The 19,477-nt window shown below is 35.0% G+C and overlaps 1 protein-coding gene across 4 annotated transcripts in view; it reads left to right on the top strand.

Moving 5' to 3' along the window:
- COMMD10 (COMM domain containing 10) overlaps positions 1-19,477 on the top strand; it is a 249,214-nt gene that overhangs the window by 9,371 nt on the left and 220,366 nt on the right. For all 4 annotated transcript variants that reach the window (XM_074200847.1, XM_074200848.1, XM_074200846.1 and 1 more), the window contains exon 4: positions 9,688-9,843. In XM_074200847.1, the coding sequence (XP_074056948.1) occupies positions 9,688-9,843 (156 nt within the window). The remainder of the gene's footprint in view (positions 1-9,687; positions 9,844-19,477) is intronic.

The raw sequence follows: 19,477 nt of genomic DNA, 5'->3' as shown, positions 1-19,477 counted from the left end.
CTGGCCTACCTAGCTATTAAACTCCACTTGACCTAACATTTCTATATCAGATTGACCTTTAGTGATGCACTATAAAGATTCAGGACATCAAAGGAAAATTGCTTTATAGATATAATTTTGAGTGTCAATTTCCAGGCAGAGGTCATGTGGAAAGTCAAATGCCTTAAATCAAATTTTTGACTTATCTGGTGAAACATTATTCAAATGTTACATTTGGGGAGGTCAAGTCAAAAGGGTCCAACCTCAGGTTGCACTGAAAAAGTGCCCCTTCAGCTTTTTATCCAAATGCACCTTTGTAGCATCCAAACCTTTGTGTTTCCAGATTTCAAGAGAGCATTGACTCAACAGCACTTCCTTTGCTAATCATACCTGATGTCAGGTACAATACAAAAGCCAATTAAAAACCCCATGATCTAAAATAATAATTGCATCTAATTAAATCTCCAAGTGAATCTACTTCACAATGACTAAATGTTAATTCTAATCTAGATTGGGGGGGTCACAATCAACCAGCCCCCTTCCCTACACACATATATCACATATATCTACTCTGAGTGTCCTTGTCATCAGAATACATTAAATAAGGTTACTTTCTGAACATTCAAAAAAGCAGTCAAAGCTCCCTTAGCATCTGGAGTATTCCTTGATATACAAAAAACAACTTCACAAATACGTTTCATAATTCAACTATAAGGTCTATCCTCTTGGTGGCACTAATTTCTAATCTGTGGACCCACATTCCTTTGCCTGAAATTATATCTGTTTTATTTCTGGATAAAAATGGTATATTAGAGGCCTCTTGGCTAGCCTGCTGTATTACAATAAATAAATACCTCCTTTGGCTAGGAGATTATTCTAAGAATTCTCACATAACAATTAGCCAGATTGTCACAGAAAAATAACCACAAATTATTATCATTATTGTCTTTCCCATGTTGCTCAGGTGCTTTTACTTCAAAGCAAACAACCACAACTTTGAGATTATAATATATCTGTATCTATATCTATATAGATATACACATACATAATAACCAAAAAATTTCAATTTATATGTATATATATAAAAATATATAGATATAGGTATATATAGATATATACACACACATATAACCACAAAATTCCAATTTTTATATATATATGTATATAATTGGTAAGTTCTTATGTAAACAGTTCTCTATAATAAACCTGTTTAATTATTATCCATGTTTGAAATACAAATTATTACTTTTCAGAATTCAATATATTAGAATATCTTAAGGGTCTCTAAATTTAACAAAACAAGTGTAACACATTAAGAACTAGATTTCACAAAACAATCCTTCCATTATTACATTTATACCCGGATCTGCAGATCTAGAGCAAGGTCCAACACATCATTTAAAAGTTTCAGAGAACCCAGAGGGTCATGACCTTTGATAATTTCCTTCATTATCCCTACAAAGCAATCAATCATTAATTTCAGGTTTGACAACATTACAGTAAATATATATAAAAATATAGTTTATATTTCCAAAAGAGGATCACATGTTTGATAACACTCTTAAACATCTTGTTCATTGATAAGTCATCTAATTAGGGTTACATAATTTTTAATTTCCTAATCATTTTCCAAAGCCCCTCATATTTATTCAGTATTATTGGAAAGGGTAGCTTACAGTTAAGATATACCTCCCAATCTATTATACACTATCTTTATCTGCATTTAATGTGGGGGAAGTAATCTGCAATTTTACTTCTTTAAAATTCAAGCATTAAATTCTTAACCTATATAAAACAAGGTTTTCATGCTGACATCTCATTCTCTTAAAGCAAAACAAAACAACAGGTTCTCTTAAAGTTAACCTTATAATTAAGTATCTTTTACAAACAAACTTGTTCTAAATTTATGCTTTATAAACTTATTTATTTCTTCTTCCAAATATACTTTTATTTTCAAAACAAAGAAAATAAGATTCATACATATAATAATTTCAAAAGCCCAATGAACACTTTTTACCATGCCAGTGTTACATTTATATATATAATTTCTACATCCTAAATAATAGATAATAAATAAGATACATTGATCTCACTTATAAATATTCCCTTTTATAAACAAGAGGTGAAAAAACAAAGCTTTTCACAAATTCTCTGGGCCAAAAAGACTTTGAGAGATATAACCTGTGGGCAAGGTATTCACTAGTTTTCTCATAACAAATGTTTTAGGTTAAACCTCAATTCATTCATTGTGTGTTATTGTGACACAGTTTTAAATTCTCAAAAAAAGTTGTTTGAATCTGTTCTTATACAAAGTTTATTATTCATATTCATATTATTCATATGTAATTATTCATTACATATTTCAATTTCATGTATATTCCCTTTACGCCCTAGAATTTTGCAACATAGGAAAATTCTTAAGATCAGTTGTTGCTAAAATCCCTTTTTATAATTACAAGATTTTCCTTATACTTCTCTTAAATTCTAAAAGTCATATTCAAAATAACCTTAAATCATTTTCTTTTCAAAGCCTAAAAAAGTTTGAAAATTCTTTTTATCTTTATCAATGCAATTCTAACTTTTCAGTGTAATTTAAAAGAGTTTTCTATGCTCATTGACCAACATTTCTTAATATTAGAACATTTTCTGTTATGGAATTGGAGATTCCCCTCAATTTGAGATTTTTAAAGTAATATGTACTAATTATTTACCTTTATTCACTCACCCTAGATTTTTCTTTCCAGAATCGGTGTAAAATGTTACCTTCCCCTTGTTTAGTAATTCTAAAGCTTGATTAAGAAACATAACTCACAGTCTGCCCTTACAATAATTTTGTCAGCCTCCACCAAGGCCATTCTGTCCCTATCTATTGTAACATTTCTATTAATTCTTTTTTTCTCCTATGATGCAGGAGGAGCCATAAAACATTAGAATTAAAAAAAAAAACAAATTTTTTTTCTTTACAAACCCCTTAATTCAGTTTACATATATCTTTCAGATTACTTTGTACAAGAGATTAGCACATTATAGAATCAATAACAGCATAATTAAAAAAAACATTTACCTAGCAATTGCTTTCATATCAAACTTTTCATTTTATTGGGTTTATTGCCTTATTTGGTAGCATTCACTGCCTCTTTCTTGTTTCTTTAACTCCAAAATAGGGTCCCTTTTAACACTTATTTTGCTAAATCTTCATGAAACAATTCTCTCTATTATTATTTAGTCCTTTTTCTTAATAAATTCCCTTTTTGCTCCCATTTCCCTCCCAAAGTTGAGAGATAACAAACCAAAAAAAAAAATAAAAACCCAGGCAAGTGCCCTGGAGAAAAGAAGCAGGGAGGGGGAGGAGGGAGAGGAGGAGAAAGAATTCTGGTAACCCAGAATCACAGTGAAGAGGTGGGGAAGAGAAAAAGTCACCAGCATTTTATCATTTTCTGCACTTTTCCCTTTTTACTTAGAATTTCTTCCCCATTATTAAGTCTAGACCTTAGAGCTCTTAGCCAGCACTTCTAGACCCATCTGTCTTATCCCCACAGACTCCAACTGCTTGGACTTCTTTGGAATCTGTCCCTGCAAATTGTATTAATTGCTTGGGAGCATTTCCACCCTGCCCTTTTTTTTTTTCCTGCTCCCATCAGATTCAGTCTGCAGATTTGATCTTTGTGGGAGCTGCAAGGGTCGGATCATCCAGGGCTACATCTAGGCTTGTGTACACAAACTTACTTACCTGGGGTGTCTGGGTCTTCTTCTGGGTCTTTCTTCGCTTGTAGTGCTGCCTCTGGAGGTCCTCTGGCTTTCAGTGTTGCTCAGACTAAGTCTTTGGGATTCTTCCCTCGCTCCTCAATGGATCTGCCTAAGCACTAAATCATAAGCTGCTTACAATATCCAGCATGGTGCCCACTTGTGTCTGTGCCCAGGAGGGTCTTAAGGAGGGGGTAAATTTCCTGGCCAGTGCACCAAACTGTGTGGGATAAAAATCCACTTTAAATATAGAGATTCTTCTGAGCAAAAAAAAAAAAAAAGTTTATTTTGGTTTTTCTTGAGAAAAGTGCACACTCCAAGACTCACAAAGGTAGTGAAGATCAAGGAGCTGCCCTGAATTGATAGTCATACAAGATTATATGGCCTAATGCAATCCCCTCCTCCTCCCTATTGTCCCTCTCTGTTGACTCATTGGTTAGTCTTCAGAGTTATATTCTACTTGTGAAAATCTACCCCAGTAACAAAGAAAAGAATGAAAGGTTTTCATAAAATATTATCTCACCATCCTGATGGTGAGAATAACCTTCAGGATTATAACTATCTTATTGAAGTAATATAACTTGTCTTGGAATGCAAGGTCTAGAAACAGTCTACTTATCATCAAACAAGAGGAGTCCTATGAACTTCCTTGGAATGCAAGGTTTTTGTCATGGGATAAGTCTATTATCCTTCAAGTAGTTAGTACAAGTAGTCTGATCAAAAGTTAGGAGAGTGAGCCACCTGTTTGGAACACAAGGGCCCTTCTTCTAGAAATAGTTTAAGTATAATAGCTTGTTCTTTCTTTAATATTTCTTAACCCTGAGAGGAATTCACTAGGAATATTAACCCTGAAATGGTTTTATTGGAAATATTCCACTCATAATTTTAAGAAGTTATTTTCTTAAGTGAGCTTTTTTTTTAATTTTTCCATTTGATCAGGTCTACTTTTTAAGGAGTTCTTTTCTTTTCTTCAGTGAATGTAGCAGTTTTGACTTTGTTGTCTTCTGAGTGTTTTTTGATCTACTTTGTCATTATAGTGATTTTCTATAGTCAGAATTTTTTTCTGTTTGCACTTTTTTCCAGCTTATTTCTTGACTTTTAATTTTGTGTTGAGATGGGGCTCTCCTTTTGGGGTAGAGGGTGTAATTTCTCAAGTTTCAGGGTTTTTGTGCAGCTGTTTTCAGAAACTAGTCCTGGGGAGGAGTCTGTAAGTAGGATCCTGGAACTGTATTCTTCACCTCTTAATGTATTTTAAGTATCTCCTAAAATGAAAAAAGATACCAGCACTTACCTTTGCCCCTTGCAGGATTATGGTAGTTGTCTTAGCTTGAAAATTGATTCAGTCCGTCCTCTGTCCAGAATTTGTTTTGAGACATTAATTAACGTTATTTGGAGGGGAATTTGGAAGAGCTCAGATGAGTTCATGCCTTTTCTTTGCCATGACTCCTTCCCTCCCTCTTTTTTTATTTTTTATTTTTTAGATTTTGCAAGGCAATGGGGTCAAATGATTTGCCCAAGATCACACAGCTAGGTAATTATTAAGTGTCTGAGATCAGATTTGAGTTCAGGTCCTCCTGACTCCAGGGTTGGTGCTCTGTCTACTGTGTCACCTAGCTGCCCCCCTCCCTCCTTTCTCTCCTCCTCCCAACAGTTAGTTTAAAGCAAAGGCATTTAATGAAATTGTACAATAAGAATCATTTCAATAGAGTATTTCTTTTGTAAATCTAAGTCTTTCTTTCTCCTACAAGTAAAAATACTTTCTGAGTAGAGTGGGCAAATAGATGAATCAGGTATGGGTGGCACAGACCCAGGAAGTATCTGTGAGCAGAGCACGTATACTGATCTGGTCTGTGGATTACCACAGGCCCTCCCCTCTGCCCTGGAGCTGTGAGGATGGTCCCTGCTTTACTGTGGTGGTATGGAGCCCCAGACTGGACCCTGAATCTGAGTATGAGCAAAGCAGCAGAGTCCTGCCCCAGGGAGAGCAGAGACACCTCTGCAGTCTCTTCCAACCTCCTTACCATATGTAGGCTGAGTGCTCTGGAAACAGCTGCTGGATGACTCCATAGGTTCCCAGGATGGGGCATCATTGACCCGGGCTCCAGATTGTCCAAACCGTCCCCTCTGATCCCCAGGACCAAAGGTCTGGAAACTGCTCCAGTTGCCACAGACCCAGGCACCCCCAGGGAGAAGGCTGGAGCTGGTTTGCTCTGGCAAGGTGCATCTGTGGCCTAGGTTGTGCTGTGGCTTTTTCTAATCCCAGTCCCAGTGGAAGAGACCTTACTCACAGATATACCAAGTTGTCTTGGTTTGGAAAATTGTTTCACTTGTTTTTTTTGGTGGATTCTGCCTCTCAAGAATTTGGTTAGAATCATAATTTTGCAGCTTTTGGAGTTGTTTTAGGGAAGAGCTGAGAATTTTTGCCTCCATGCTGCCATCTTGGCTGTGCCCAAACCCCTGTCAATGCATTCTTTTTTTTTTTTTACAAGGCAGTGGGGTTTGAACTCGGGTACTCCTGACTCTAGGGCCAATGCTTTATCCACTGCATCACCTAGCTGTCCCTGTCCATGCATTTTTTTTTTTTTAGATTTTTGCAAGGCAATGGGGTTAAGTGGCTTGCCCAAGGCCACACAGCTAGGTCATTATGAAGTGTCTGAGACCGGATTTGAACCCAGGTACTCCTGACTCCAAGGCCGGTGCTTTATCCACTACACCACCTAGCTGCCCCTCCATGCATTCTTAATGGGGAATTTCTCCACTACGTTCCCTTGACTGTGAGGCAAGTAGTCTGTTAGACCTTGCCACCTTTTACCATTTTTTGGACTCATATCTTTAAGTTTACTTGCCTGTAATCTAGACCGTTAGTATAGTCATTAGAACATTTCTCCAGTAAGGACCATTTGACAATATTTTTAGTCATACCATGTCCAGCTGACAAAAGGTAGGCTTAGATGAATTGCTGCTGTGCTGAGATTAAGTCTTCTTTTTGCCCCTTGCATCTGGGTGGGGATCTTGGCTCTCTGTTTCAGACCATAGAATTTATCCATATAGAACTGAAAGTTAATTGTAACATCTTTGAGTATCTGATGAGGAGAGTAGTTTATATCCTTTCCTACTTAGCTACTTTGTCTCTGGAGCTTTAATTATCCAGTCTGTTCCAAAAATTATATGTATGTGTATATATATACACATACATATACATATACATATACATATATATGCATATATAAAAAATTGTGGATCTGAATAATAGTATAATAGTCCTTCAGGTTCACATGAGTCAGAGTTCTCATTTGGGAACATTCCCAATGTTTAGGCAGAGTTTTGGCTCTTCACCTTAATTTAAATTTATGCTTATCTGTAGCTATCCCACCTCTTTTATGGTTGAGGCAAAATTTAGGTGACCACAACCATTTGCTAAATAAGCAGAGTATGTTGCAGTGTTTGTTATTGAAAAAACCCTGAGAGGGAAAGCTGGATAAAGAGCATATCTTTCCTTGGAATTTCCCTCAGTCCTTTAAGAGATGGATAAAATTGGAAGCTTCCACCACTGTCTTCTTCTCTTTTGGCCTACTCCAGTAGTTCAGTTCTTGTTTATTCTCCTTTTTCCTGCTTAACCTCGTGAAGGAGATTTTTTCCAACTCAGATTAAGTCTTGGTTGGGTCTTACCTTTTTTCTGATGCTCAAATATTGAGATCCCATTGTTCTCCATCTGGCTCCCTAGACTGTGTGTCTCTTAAAACACTCAGTTTTCCCTTAAGATCAAAACCTGTGATTATCCTAGATAATTTCTCAAGGTTGATAGGGAAATGCTTGTTCCTGTGAACTAAAAATCCCAAAATACCAATTGATTTTCAAATCCTCATATAAATATATACATATACATATACATATCTATCTATCTATCTATCTATCTATCTATATATATATAATTGAAGACTGAGGTGACTTAATGACTCACTTTAGATTTCACATGGAGTTCATTGCAAAGTTGGAATCTTGGCCTTCCTACTCCAGACCAAAGTATTTTCCCATTATAACATGTTGCTGTCATTCAAGACTTAGAATGAAACTTAATTTGATTCAGAAGAAAAGATAAGGAGGCAAGGTCTTGTTCTCTATCCATGTCACTTGTGTTCTTGTCTTTATTATACATATCTCACTAGCAATGCAGTACTAAAAATCTTGCTGCTGTATTTGGCTAGTTTGTCTCCAGTAGAAGTGATATGTAAGAATTTAAGTGAAGGAAAAATATTTATGTAAATTAATGTTTATACAAAGTATAATACAGGATTTTATTAATTGTTGCTATGTGATAAAAATACACTAAAGAAAATTTTCAGAGACTAATCTGAGCAAAAGAAAGTTTTTATTTGTTTTTCTTGAGAGAAAGGCAGACTCATGATCAAAGAACTGCACCCAAAGGACAGTCAAGCAAGATTATATAGGTCCTAATGCAGGTCCCTCTCCCTAAACACTTCCTCTTTTAAACCATTGGCTGAGTCTCTGGAGGTACAATCCTATTGGTGGAAATCTACCCTAGCAACAGACATAGAATAAAGAATGGAATGTTTTCATAATATTTTTTCCACCAGATGATGAGGCAACTTGGGACCTTCGTCACTATCTTAATGGAGTAATATCTCTGGTTAGAATGTCCTACCATGGGCGGCTAGGTGGCGCAGTGGATAAAGCACTAGCCCTGGAGTCAGGAGTACCTGGGTTCAAATCCGATCTCAGGCACTTAATAATTACCTATCCGTGTGGCCTTGGGCAAGCCACTTAACCCCATTGCCTTGCAAAAAAAAATAAAATAAAAAAATATAGAATGTCCTATCAGTTTGCAAAAATAATCTTACTATAAAGCAGGTGGCTCATGAGCTTCTCTTTTGGAATGCAACATCTTTCTAGGAATAGTCCAATAATAATAGTTTGTTTTGCTTAATTTCTTAACTCTGAGAGGACTTCACTAGGAATATTAACCTGTGAGGGTCTTACTGGGAATATTCCACTCATTGCTATTAAAAAACAAAGCTAATGATAAGTATAATTATTTTAAGATTATTTAATTAAATATGTGCTTTCTTTTTATGTCAGAGACCAATAAATGATACATCAAGGTGAGAAAGTTATTTATTTGGATCTGTTGTTTCCAGGTAGTCAGATTTGGAAAAGTTGACAAAGAAGTAAAACAGAATTTTTTGCGAATAGAAAGAGAAAGTAAATTTAAGGAAAAGGACAACTAAAATGAAAATCTCGAGTTTCTATTTATATGACTTCTCTGAACCTTCCTCCTTACCAAACCCCTCAAAAATCCCCAGCTTATTATCTCTCTTTTCCCTTGCCTTCAAACTCCTATTCAAATTCTACCTCTTTCACAGAGAACTTCTCAGAGTCCATACAAATCTTCTTGTCACCTAAGTTCCTGTAGTTCTTATAGCTGGTAATCATACACTTTCCTTCTTTCCTGTTCTTTCTTTGCTTCATATGCTTCCTAATCTTACACTTCCTTTGTAATCATTCCCTCCATTCTCTACATAAAAGGGAGGTTAGCAGGTACTTAATTAATTTAAATGGTAGGTAGCTAGGAAAAACTAACTAGTTGGGAAAAGTAAATTTATGCAGCCCTAGATGAGGAGGAGTTTTTACAAAAACATAATATATTTAAAACATACAACCCCCCCTTGCAGAATAACATTTTAATCTTGATTTTTTTCTATGTGTTTGAGTAACTTTCTGTCCAACTTGAGACTCTGTTAACTATTCTTTAGAAGAATTTGATTTAGTAGCAATATGAAATAATAATAAAAAGAAACCATAAAATAAAATTAAAAAAGTAAAATTAAAAATAAACTCTTAAAAACTGGAAAAGTAGTTTGGGTTAATAGATAAGAGGACTGTTCTAATGTTTAAATGTATTGGAATGATGTATAATACCATTTATTTTTTTCTTCTGTTTCACAGGCTGTTTATCACAATGTGAAACCAGTAGTTCTGCAACAACAATTAGAGAATGTTCATCTCAATCAAGACAAAGCAGAAGCATTTGTTAGTGCTTGGACTAGTATGGGTCCAGATACAGTTGAAAAGTTCAGACAGAGGATTTTGGCTCCCCAAAAGGTAGTATTATTCACTTGACTTCAACTTGTCTGTCATTTTTATAATATTTTTAGAAAAGAGAACAAGTTTAGTTTTTTTTTTTTTGCAAGGCAAATGGGGTTAAGTGGCTTGCCCAAGACCACACAGCTAGGTAATTATTAAGTGTCTGAGACCGGATTTGAACCCAGGCCGGTGCTTTATCCACTATGCCACCTAGCTGCCCCTAGGAGAACAAGTTTATAGAAATATTATAGTCGTGTAGAAATGGCATTGGCTTTGGAGTTAAAAGACCTGCATTTGACAGGCGTTTCTTCCCATTTAGAGGGCATGTCTTTAAGATGAGGGAATTCAATTAGATGCCCACTAAGGTCTCTTCCAATTCTATATCTTTGATCCTATGAAAAAAAATCAATAGATTTTGCTTAAAAGCAAATAATAAATTATGAAATATGTCTATATATTTAGGTAAGGAAAAAACGCATATTATCCTTTGTTCTTTGTATGAGTGAAAAATCAAATCAATTTTCATAGCAACTAATCTAATTTATTTTGCAGTGAAACCTAATTTCAGTTAGTCTGATGAAATTTATGTACCATAGTTGAAAAAAATTGGAATGTAAACAACATTTTCCTGCAAGAAATTATGGATATAATAACCTCTAGGAGTAAGAAAATTAGCCTAAATAGAAACAGTGTCTTCTTTAGTATTAAATTGATTATCCTAAAGGGATTATTTAGATCAATTTGTAGGACATATTTTATGCATAATAATATATCATTTGATAAATGAATATTTTCAAGGACTAAAAGATAAATTAAAGGTATGGTGAATACATACTCTTGTTATTAAAGTTCTTTTACAAGGCTGAATATTTTTGTATGATTTTGAGACTAGAACCTAATATATCCTTAAAATAGTTTATTTATATATTCCAAATAGAATATGACTCATGTAAGCTGTCAGAAAGATGATATAACTTTTTGATAGTCACAAAATTAATTTTTTTTAGAACTGTTAAGATAAGATAAAATTTAAATAGTTCTTTGTGCATTATTTGCTGTCTCATGTATACATGAAGACCATGACATCAGGAGAGATGATACCAGGAGAGATGTACATTAATTGGATTTGAGTGAGGAGGTGTTGTGCTAAGTCACCAGCCAAAATTATATGTATAATATGCAGCATATGTATATTTTGCTTTAATGTGAATTATATGTATGATACACCTGAACATATGGCTAAAACTTTTATGAATATTTTATCTGAGGTATAATTACCTTCTTTGAGAGACCACAGTCTTTGGCAATTTCAGAAAAATTGCTTCAAGAGTATGGAGAAAGGGGCGGCTAGGTGGTGCTGTGGGTAGAGCACCAGCCCTGTAGTTAAGCATACCTGAGTTCAAATCCGTTCTCAGACACTTAATAATTACCTAGCTGTGTGGCCTTGGGCAAGCCACTTAACCTCATTTGCCTTGCAAAAACCTTAAAAAAAAAAAAGAGAGTACTGAGAAAAGAAAGGTGTGGGCCTGTCTCTTCCTAAAGTAAATGTAAAGCTTTGGGAGAGACACAAATTGTGCATTCATATAGTCTTTAGGTCTCATCATTAGTCAAAATTTGATAATTTCTAAGAATTTCATTGCAATTACTAGAAGTCAGATTTGGATGATTGGTTTGTCTTGATCAAGATAAGAATACTTTTTGTTTGTACCCTCTCACTTTGGAGCTTCTTTCAGTGCCTGGAACCTTCTCTCCTAATAGTATTCTTCTGCCTGCTGGCCCCCTACTCCTATTGGTGAGTTCCTTTTAGTGTTTTTATTTTGGGAACAGGTACTGCTTCATTCTTCTAAGGATGTTGTTACCATGCTCCCACCTACTTCTTATTCCTCTGCTACACCTCCTTCCACTTTTGTGTGGAAGCTTTCCCCTTTAGAATGTTAGCTTCAGCTCTGCCTTTGTTCTTTGTGTCTTCCCTTTACACAAACATACTGTGATCATTTCCATAATCTTATTTGCCTTTATGCATATAATTTGTTTAGTCTGTATTTTATTTTATTGGCTCATCTTTTTTCTTCTTGTGGTTATATTTTGCCCTTATGTTTGGGTTTGTCATTATTACAGGTTAATGGAGGTTAAAACATTTTGCTGCTTTTCTGGGTTTCTTAAACCCTGATTAACTTTGAAAAAAAAAATCATGTTCTCTAGAAGCTCTTCTTTTATTGTCTCCAAAAGAATATTTCACTAATCCTGATTCTGAAGCATTCTAATACAGTATTTAATATGCTCCAAACTGTGCTAGTGATACAACAAAACCAAAAACCATCCTTCTTTTCAAGGAGCAGCTTTTCTAATGGGGCTATTCAGGCATATGTATGAGATACATAAATACCAAATACTCTTTTTTTTAGAAAGATTTTATTTATTTTGAATTTTACAATTTTCTCTCTAATCTTGCTCCCCCCCCACAGAAGGCAATCTGTTAGCCTTTATAGTGTTTCCATAGTATGCATTGATCTAAGTTGAATGTTATGAGAGGGGAAATCATATCCTTATAAAGAATGAGATATAGCAAAATTACATAATAAGATAACAATTTTTAAAAATTAAAGTAATAGTCTTTGCTCTTTGTTCAAATTCCACAATTCTTTCTCAGGATACAAATGACATTCTCCATTGCAGATGCCCCAAAATTGTGTCTGATTGTGTGTGATGTTTTTACCCTTTTTCATAATCTCTTCAGGGTGTAGACACAGTAGTGGCATTGCTGGATCAAAGGGTATGTACATTTTTGTTGCCCTTTGGGATTAATTCCAAATTGCTCTCCAGAAAGGCTGGATGAGTTCACAACTCCACCAACAATGTATTAGTATCCCAGATTTCTCACATCCTTTCCAACATTGATCATTGTCGTTTCTGCTCATATTGACCAATTTGAGAGGTGTGAGGTGGTACCTCAAAAATGCTTTAATTTGCATTTCTCTAATAATTAGTTATTTAGAGCAATTTTTCATATGACTATGGATTGCTTTGAGTTTCTCATTTGTAAATTGCCTTTGCATATCCTTCGACCATTTGTCAATTGGGGAATGGCTTGTCTTTTTTTTTTTAATTTGACTCAGTTTTCTGTATATTTTAGAAATGAGCCCTTTGTCAGAAAGACTATCATAAAAATTGCTTTTTTTAAAATCTTGGTTATAGTGGTTTTGTCTATACCAAAACTTTTTAATTTAATGTAATCAAAATTGTCTATTTTATTTTTAATGATGTTCTTCATCTCTTCTTTGGTCATAAACTACTTGCCTTTCCATAGATCTGACAGGTAAACTATTCCTTGATCTCCTAGTTTGCTTATAATATTGTTTTTTATGTCTAGATCCTGATTCTATTTTGATCTTATCTTGGTATAGGGTGTGAGGTATTGTTCTAATCCAAGTTTCTTCCATACTAACTTCCAATTTTCCCAATGGTTTTTATCAAAGAGAGAGTTTTTATCCCAATAACTGGACTCTTTGGGTTTATCAAACAGCAGATTACTATAATCAATTCCACTGATCCACCACTCTCTTTCTTAGCCAATACCAGACAGTTTTGATGATTTGGAAATATTCTTATAAGAACATACAAACTGCATACTAGCTGAGGAGACAATGATAGGCCTTCTTAAAAGTGAGCCATTTCCTCTGATTCTTGAAGGAAGCCAGGAGCTCTAATAGGTAGAGGAGAGGAGTAAAAATGTCCCAGTCATGAATGGTGGCAGAGCCATTGCAAACAGAGAGTGGTATGGTGGCATCACTGACACACGGAGAAGTGAATGTCCTAAGATTGCATAGATAGTAAGGGGACAGATGGTGAAAATGAAACCAAGAACTTCATATATGATCCTGTAGATCAGCTATGCCAAATTCAGTTAGAAATGGGGGCCAGAGGGCAGCTAGGTGGTGCAGTGGATAGAACACTGGCCCTGGAGTCAGGAGTACCTGAGTTCAAATCTGGCCTCAGACATTTAATAATTACCTAGCTGTGTGGCCTTGGGCAAGTCATTTAACCCCATTGCCTTGCAAAAACTAAAAAAAAAAAGAAATAGGGGCCAATATTATAGAGATGCCTGTGGGCCACATATTGACTTAGTTTTAAAAATTAATATTAGCATATTTTTATGTATTTTGTCAAACATTTCCCAATTACATTTTAAGATTTTTTTTTTATGTAATGCAATGGGGTTAAGTGACTTGGTCAAGTCAGCTAGGTAGTTATTAAATATCTGAGATGGAATTTTAACTCAGGTCTTCCTGATTCCAGGACTGCTGTTCTATCCACTGCTCCACGCAACTGCTCTCTTCCCAAATACATTTTAATTTGGTTTAGGCTGCATTCAGGAGTATTGTGGGTAATGGCTGTAGCCTAGATGTTTCCACACTTGTACTATAGATAATACTTGATACGGGGAGACCAGTGAAGAATTCATTGCAATCATCTAGTTGAGAAGTGAGAAAGTTCAGAACTAGCTGGGTCAGTGACCATATACAAGTCACTAAATTCAAGCTAGCATTTATCAGATATCAGTATGCCAGGTACTGGAGATTACAAAGTAAAAAATGAAACATTTCCTGCCATGTAGGGGAGAGCTAGCCAGGCTGATCCCTAGGTATAAGGACAGGGGTTGGGGCAGAGAAGAGGAATATTGTGAGCCAGTCTTGAATAAATCCATATCTTAATAAAGGAGGGAGAATTACCTGGGGGCCAGCTCATAGCTCTTAGGATATAGGTTTATCATTTAAAACCATTTGCAACCTGACCCTCTTCTACCTTTCTACTCTTTTTAATCATTACCTTTGCAGTTCAGTGACACTTGTCTCCTTGCTCCTCTTCAAACCAGATGCCCCATTTCTGCCTGTTCTGCGTTCCTGGGATCCTCTCCTCTTTTGCTCTACCTCCTGGCTTTCAAGGCTTCCTTTAAATCCCAGCAAACCCCCCATTTTGCACAAGAAGCTGTTCCTAACTTTGGTTAATTCAGTGCCTCCCCTCAGTTATTTCCCATATTTATTTTTCTTGTTCATAATTGTTTTCATTTCTCTTCCATTGAACTGGAAACTTTTTTGAGAACTGCAGCTGTCTTTTGCTTTTCTTGGTATTCTCAGTTCTTAGCACAGGGTCCAGCTCATAGTACATTCTTAATAAATGGTTATTGACTGACTGACCAATGTGATAAGATATAATATTTAATGAACTATCTTAGTTAAAATTCAATAGTCTTTCATTATCTTATATTTATGTTAGAATAAAGCAATAATTATTTTAAAACAAAAGTAACTCATATAGTAATAATTGAAAAAAAACACACACACACAGTATGATCACTAATAAGTTTTGACTCAGTAGCCTTCATGGAATTTCCTGTTGGAAAATGTGTGGTGTATTATCAATGTACACTTGTTGGCAGTGACCCTTAATTTTTAGGGTATGACTATCAGTAAAATACTTTAGTATTTCAAAACATACTGTTGGTGGGGATTTATAGTTACAGATCTCAAAACTCTTCTTTAAAGCTTAAGAAAAAAGTTTTCACTATACTGTTGCAGAATTATTTTTATTTACCCCATAAATGATTAGCAAGTTTGCTTAAACAGATGACAACCTTCTCCACTTTCCTTGGACACCCCCCCCCCCCGTCTCTCTCTCTCTCTGTCTCTGTCTGTCTTTCTTGATTTTAAAGATACTAAGATACATGTCTCATTTATATTAGAGTTTTTAGGGCATGTGGCTTTATTACAGTATAAAATAAGGAATACTTCAGTCAGCTAAATATTCAAAAACAAAAGATAATCACACTTAACTGAAACATTCTTAAAATTAAAAAAAATTTTAAACAATTTTTTTAATGGGGAAAGGTTTTTATGGGAACTATCTGGGAAATCACTCTAATGGATGCCTATATTGCTATTTTTTAGCTTTTGGCATTCTATGAATCAAATTAAAGGCATATTTTTATATGCTTTGGAGATGATTGAATATAATATATTGGGAACAAATTGTTGACATACTGACACACACATATACATATATATATATATGTATATACATATACATATACATATACATATACATATACATATACATATACATATACATATTTCTGTCCAAACTCATACACATATGTTTAATTTTTTTTCTTTTAGGTCAGCATGGGAATTAATTCTGTAACCAATTTTAAGTCTCTAGAATATGGAAACATTATGATGGATGGTATGTTGCCTCAGTCAGACTGACCTGATAAAATGTCAAAGTCTTCTACTATATTCAGGGCAAACTCCAATAATCCAGATCCATATCTAGCCACTGGCTCCAGATGACTGTAGGAGAAAGTGAGACTGTTAACTTTGTACAGCATCCCCTCTCTTAAACCAGCTCATTTGCATGTTATGGCATCACTTCCTTCCTTCATGTCATGGTCTTCTTTGAGAACTAAAGACAAACAACCACAACCAACTGGATAGTAGTGACACTTGTTGGCGCTAATGATCCTTGTTACAAACAATAGAGGAGCAAGAGGGTAGGGATTTTGCAAATCATGGACCGGGGAAGTCTCAGATATGGGAAAGTTTGGTTCCAAGCTGCTGATTAGAGTGATGTGATCTGGACTCTGCTGATGATTTGTCTTAAGGTTGGGAATTCTCAGTTTATTGTCAGGAGAAATGAAAGAAAAATTTCTGTTTATAGAAAATTGATACATTTGCTACCTCTTCATTTCATGTTGAAAAGAAACAAAAATACAAAAGAGCTCAGAGTGTAATAGATATTTTTCAGGGACCTCTGCAATTTTGTTCTGATAGAAAAAAAGTTTGTTTTTCAGCAACATTGCTAAGAGTTTCTTAAAATAATATTGTCCTTTGACTTACTAGTACTTCAGCTAATACTTGAACTAAGAAAAAAGGGAATCTCAAATCTTATGACAAAGCCATTCTTAACATAGTTATTGGTCCTGGTGCTGAGACAATAAATTTCAACTGTGTTAGATAAGCAATTTTATTGACTTCTTAAATAAAAACTGAATATTATTTGAAAAAATCTGGAATCTGAATGAATAGTAGAGACAGATATTTAGATATAAAGTACTCCTACTCAATGAAGTCCAATAAGGGATTTAAAAGATTGAACATTTAGTAAATACTGTACTTAGGGTATATTGACATTAGACTGTTCATTGAAGAGAAAAACATTATTGTTATTACTTTATTTACTTAGTGGGAAGTATTTCAGGATATTCATTTTTACTATGAGGAAAGATTTATAAAAACAAATGAGCATACTTTGTAACTAAGTGGTTAAGAATGGTAGTTTTGAAAGTATCTACATTACCTAAAGAACAGAAAACCACTTCCATGTGATGCAGATTATTTATTCTGTTAATGTTCATAATATGACAATATGTTTTTGTTTGAGATATATCTTTTTGCAATTATTTGTTTTTATACAAAAGTAGTAGTGAATTATTAGTACTCTGTACTTATTACCAGTTGGTATTTACCAAAACAATACTTTTAAGATTACCAACAGGGGCGGCTAGGTGGCACAGTAGATAGAGCGCCGGCCCTGAAGTCAGGAGTACCTGAGTTCAAACCCAGCCTCAGACATTTAATAATTATCTAGCTGTGTGGCCTTGGGCAAGCCACTTAACCCCACTGCCTTGCAAAAAAAAACCTAAAAAAAAGTTTACCAACAGTAATAATATTTTTGTTAATAGTATGATCAAAAATTTTAGAATTGATGCTCAGAAACATGTACTGAGTCTTGGTCACATATGCACATACACACAATCATTTTGATGATTTTTGATACTAGTATGTATAGTTGGACTAAATTGGTTGAGAACTTATTTGACTTACATGATTCACAGGCTCAACTTGTTTGAGACTTATTGCTTTTATAGACAATGGGAAAATGCTTTATGCATCTGAGGATATAGTTATCCCTCAGCAAGTAGCATAGCAGAAAAAAAACACCAAGTCTGTAATCCCTACTTTGATGCATATTATCTCGGGCAAGTCACTGATCTCTCTGAAAATCAATTTTCTCTTCTTCAAAATGAGAGGATTATATCTGATGGATGACATATTTGATGGATGATCTTTTAGCTTTAGAACTTTGATCCTAGAGACAGTTCATAAAAGTTGCCTAGAATTTTGAATAAAGATGATCCTATTTTCCATTTATTTTTATGGTAGAATTAAAGGTATATGTCTAAAAGGAGCTAGGCAAAAATGGTAGCAATAATATTTCAATTATAGAGTAGATGTTTTGCTGCTGTTGCTAATTTCTTTCTTTCTCTACACCCCCTCACTGCTTCTCCTACATAGTAGTGGAGTCAGCATCACAGCCACAATTTGACAGAGAATCAGCCAGTACTGTTGTCTGTCTTCTTTTCTCCTTTGTTATCCTGTTCTTGGTGTATAGGCAACTATGACAGTGGAAGTCGAAGATGGGTTACATTGATGACTGGTAGACATAGTTAAGACTTGAATGACAAAGCTGAGGTCAACATGGAGAAAGACTCTTGGTCTTGAGCATCCTAATAAAAATGTCTTTTTTTTTAATCATATAAACAAAACAAATAAACAGCAGAAACCAGCTAATATCCAGAATACCCATCACTGCTTTCTTGACTCTTTTTGCTATTTGAAATTATTTTGTGCATAGGAAGGATTATCTGCTCCTATCACTGTTCTTAAATGTGATCTTACTTTGATCAGAATAAGTTGCCAGCCTCAGATTCAGGACTGATTAAAATGGAACCTGTCATTTTGTAATTGGGAATCATCAAGGAATAGATAAGAAATAAATTCCTTGTTTCATGAATTACTGTTTTCTAATATAATTTATTTAGTTTTCTTTGTTATTAATTTGTTTCATTTGTATTTGACTCTTCATTACTGTGTTTGAATTTTTTTTTTTTTTTGCAAGGCAGTGGGGTTAAGTGGCTTGCCCAAGGCCACACAGCTAGGTAATTATTAAGTGTCTGAGCTGGATTTGAACTCAGGTACTCCTGACTCTAGGGCCGATGCTCTATCCACTGTGCCACCTAGCTGCCCCTGTATTTGGGGATTTTTAGGCAAAGATATTGGAGTGCTTTTGACATTTTTTTCTCCAGCTCATTTTTTTTACAATTGAGGAAACTGAGGAAGAGTTAAGTTACTGTCCTTGGGTCAAATAGCTGGAGAGTATCTAGGGTCAGATTTGAACTCAGTCTTTCTGACCTTATCCTTTATCTACTGGGTACTCTAGGTGCTTTATTTCTGGGCCGCTTAGAAATCCAGTTTGTTTATAATGGAGGGTATTTTCTAGGTGAATAGAGGAAGGAAACCATGAATATAGTATGTGACTCTTTTTTTTTTATTTAGGTTTTTGCAAGGCAAATGGGGTTAAGTGGCTTGCCCAAGGCCACACAGCCAGGTAATTATTAAGTGTCTGAGACTGGATTTGAACCCTGATACTCCTGACTCCTGCTGCCACCCTCTGCATTGTGACTCTTATCAAGGTTGTTTGTCTAGCATTTGGGGCACAATTATTTTGTGGTTTGAGTTCCTTTGGTGCAAATAGATTCCAATCAACTGAATTTCCTTCACAGTGAAAAGGAATGTAGAGAGATGAGGAATGACTT

The sequence above is a fragment of the Macrotis lagotis genome, chromosome X, assembly GCF_037893015.1.
Source record: "Macrotis lagotis isolate mMagLag1 chromosome X, bilby.v1.9.chrom.fasta, whole genome shotgun sequence".
NCBI lineage: Eukaryota > Metazoa > Chordata > Mammalia > Peramelemorphia > Peramelidae > Macrotis > Macrotis lagotis.
The sequence above is the reverse complement of the archived record's forward strand: the minus strand, read 5'-3'. Positions and strand labels throughout refer to the sequence as shown.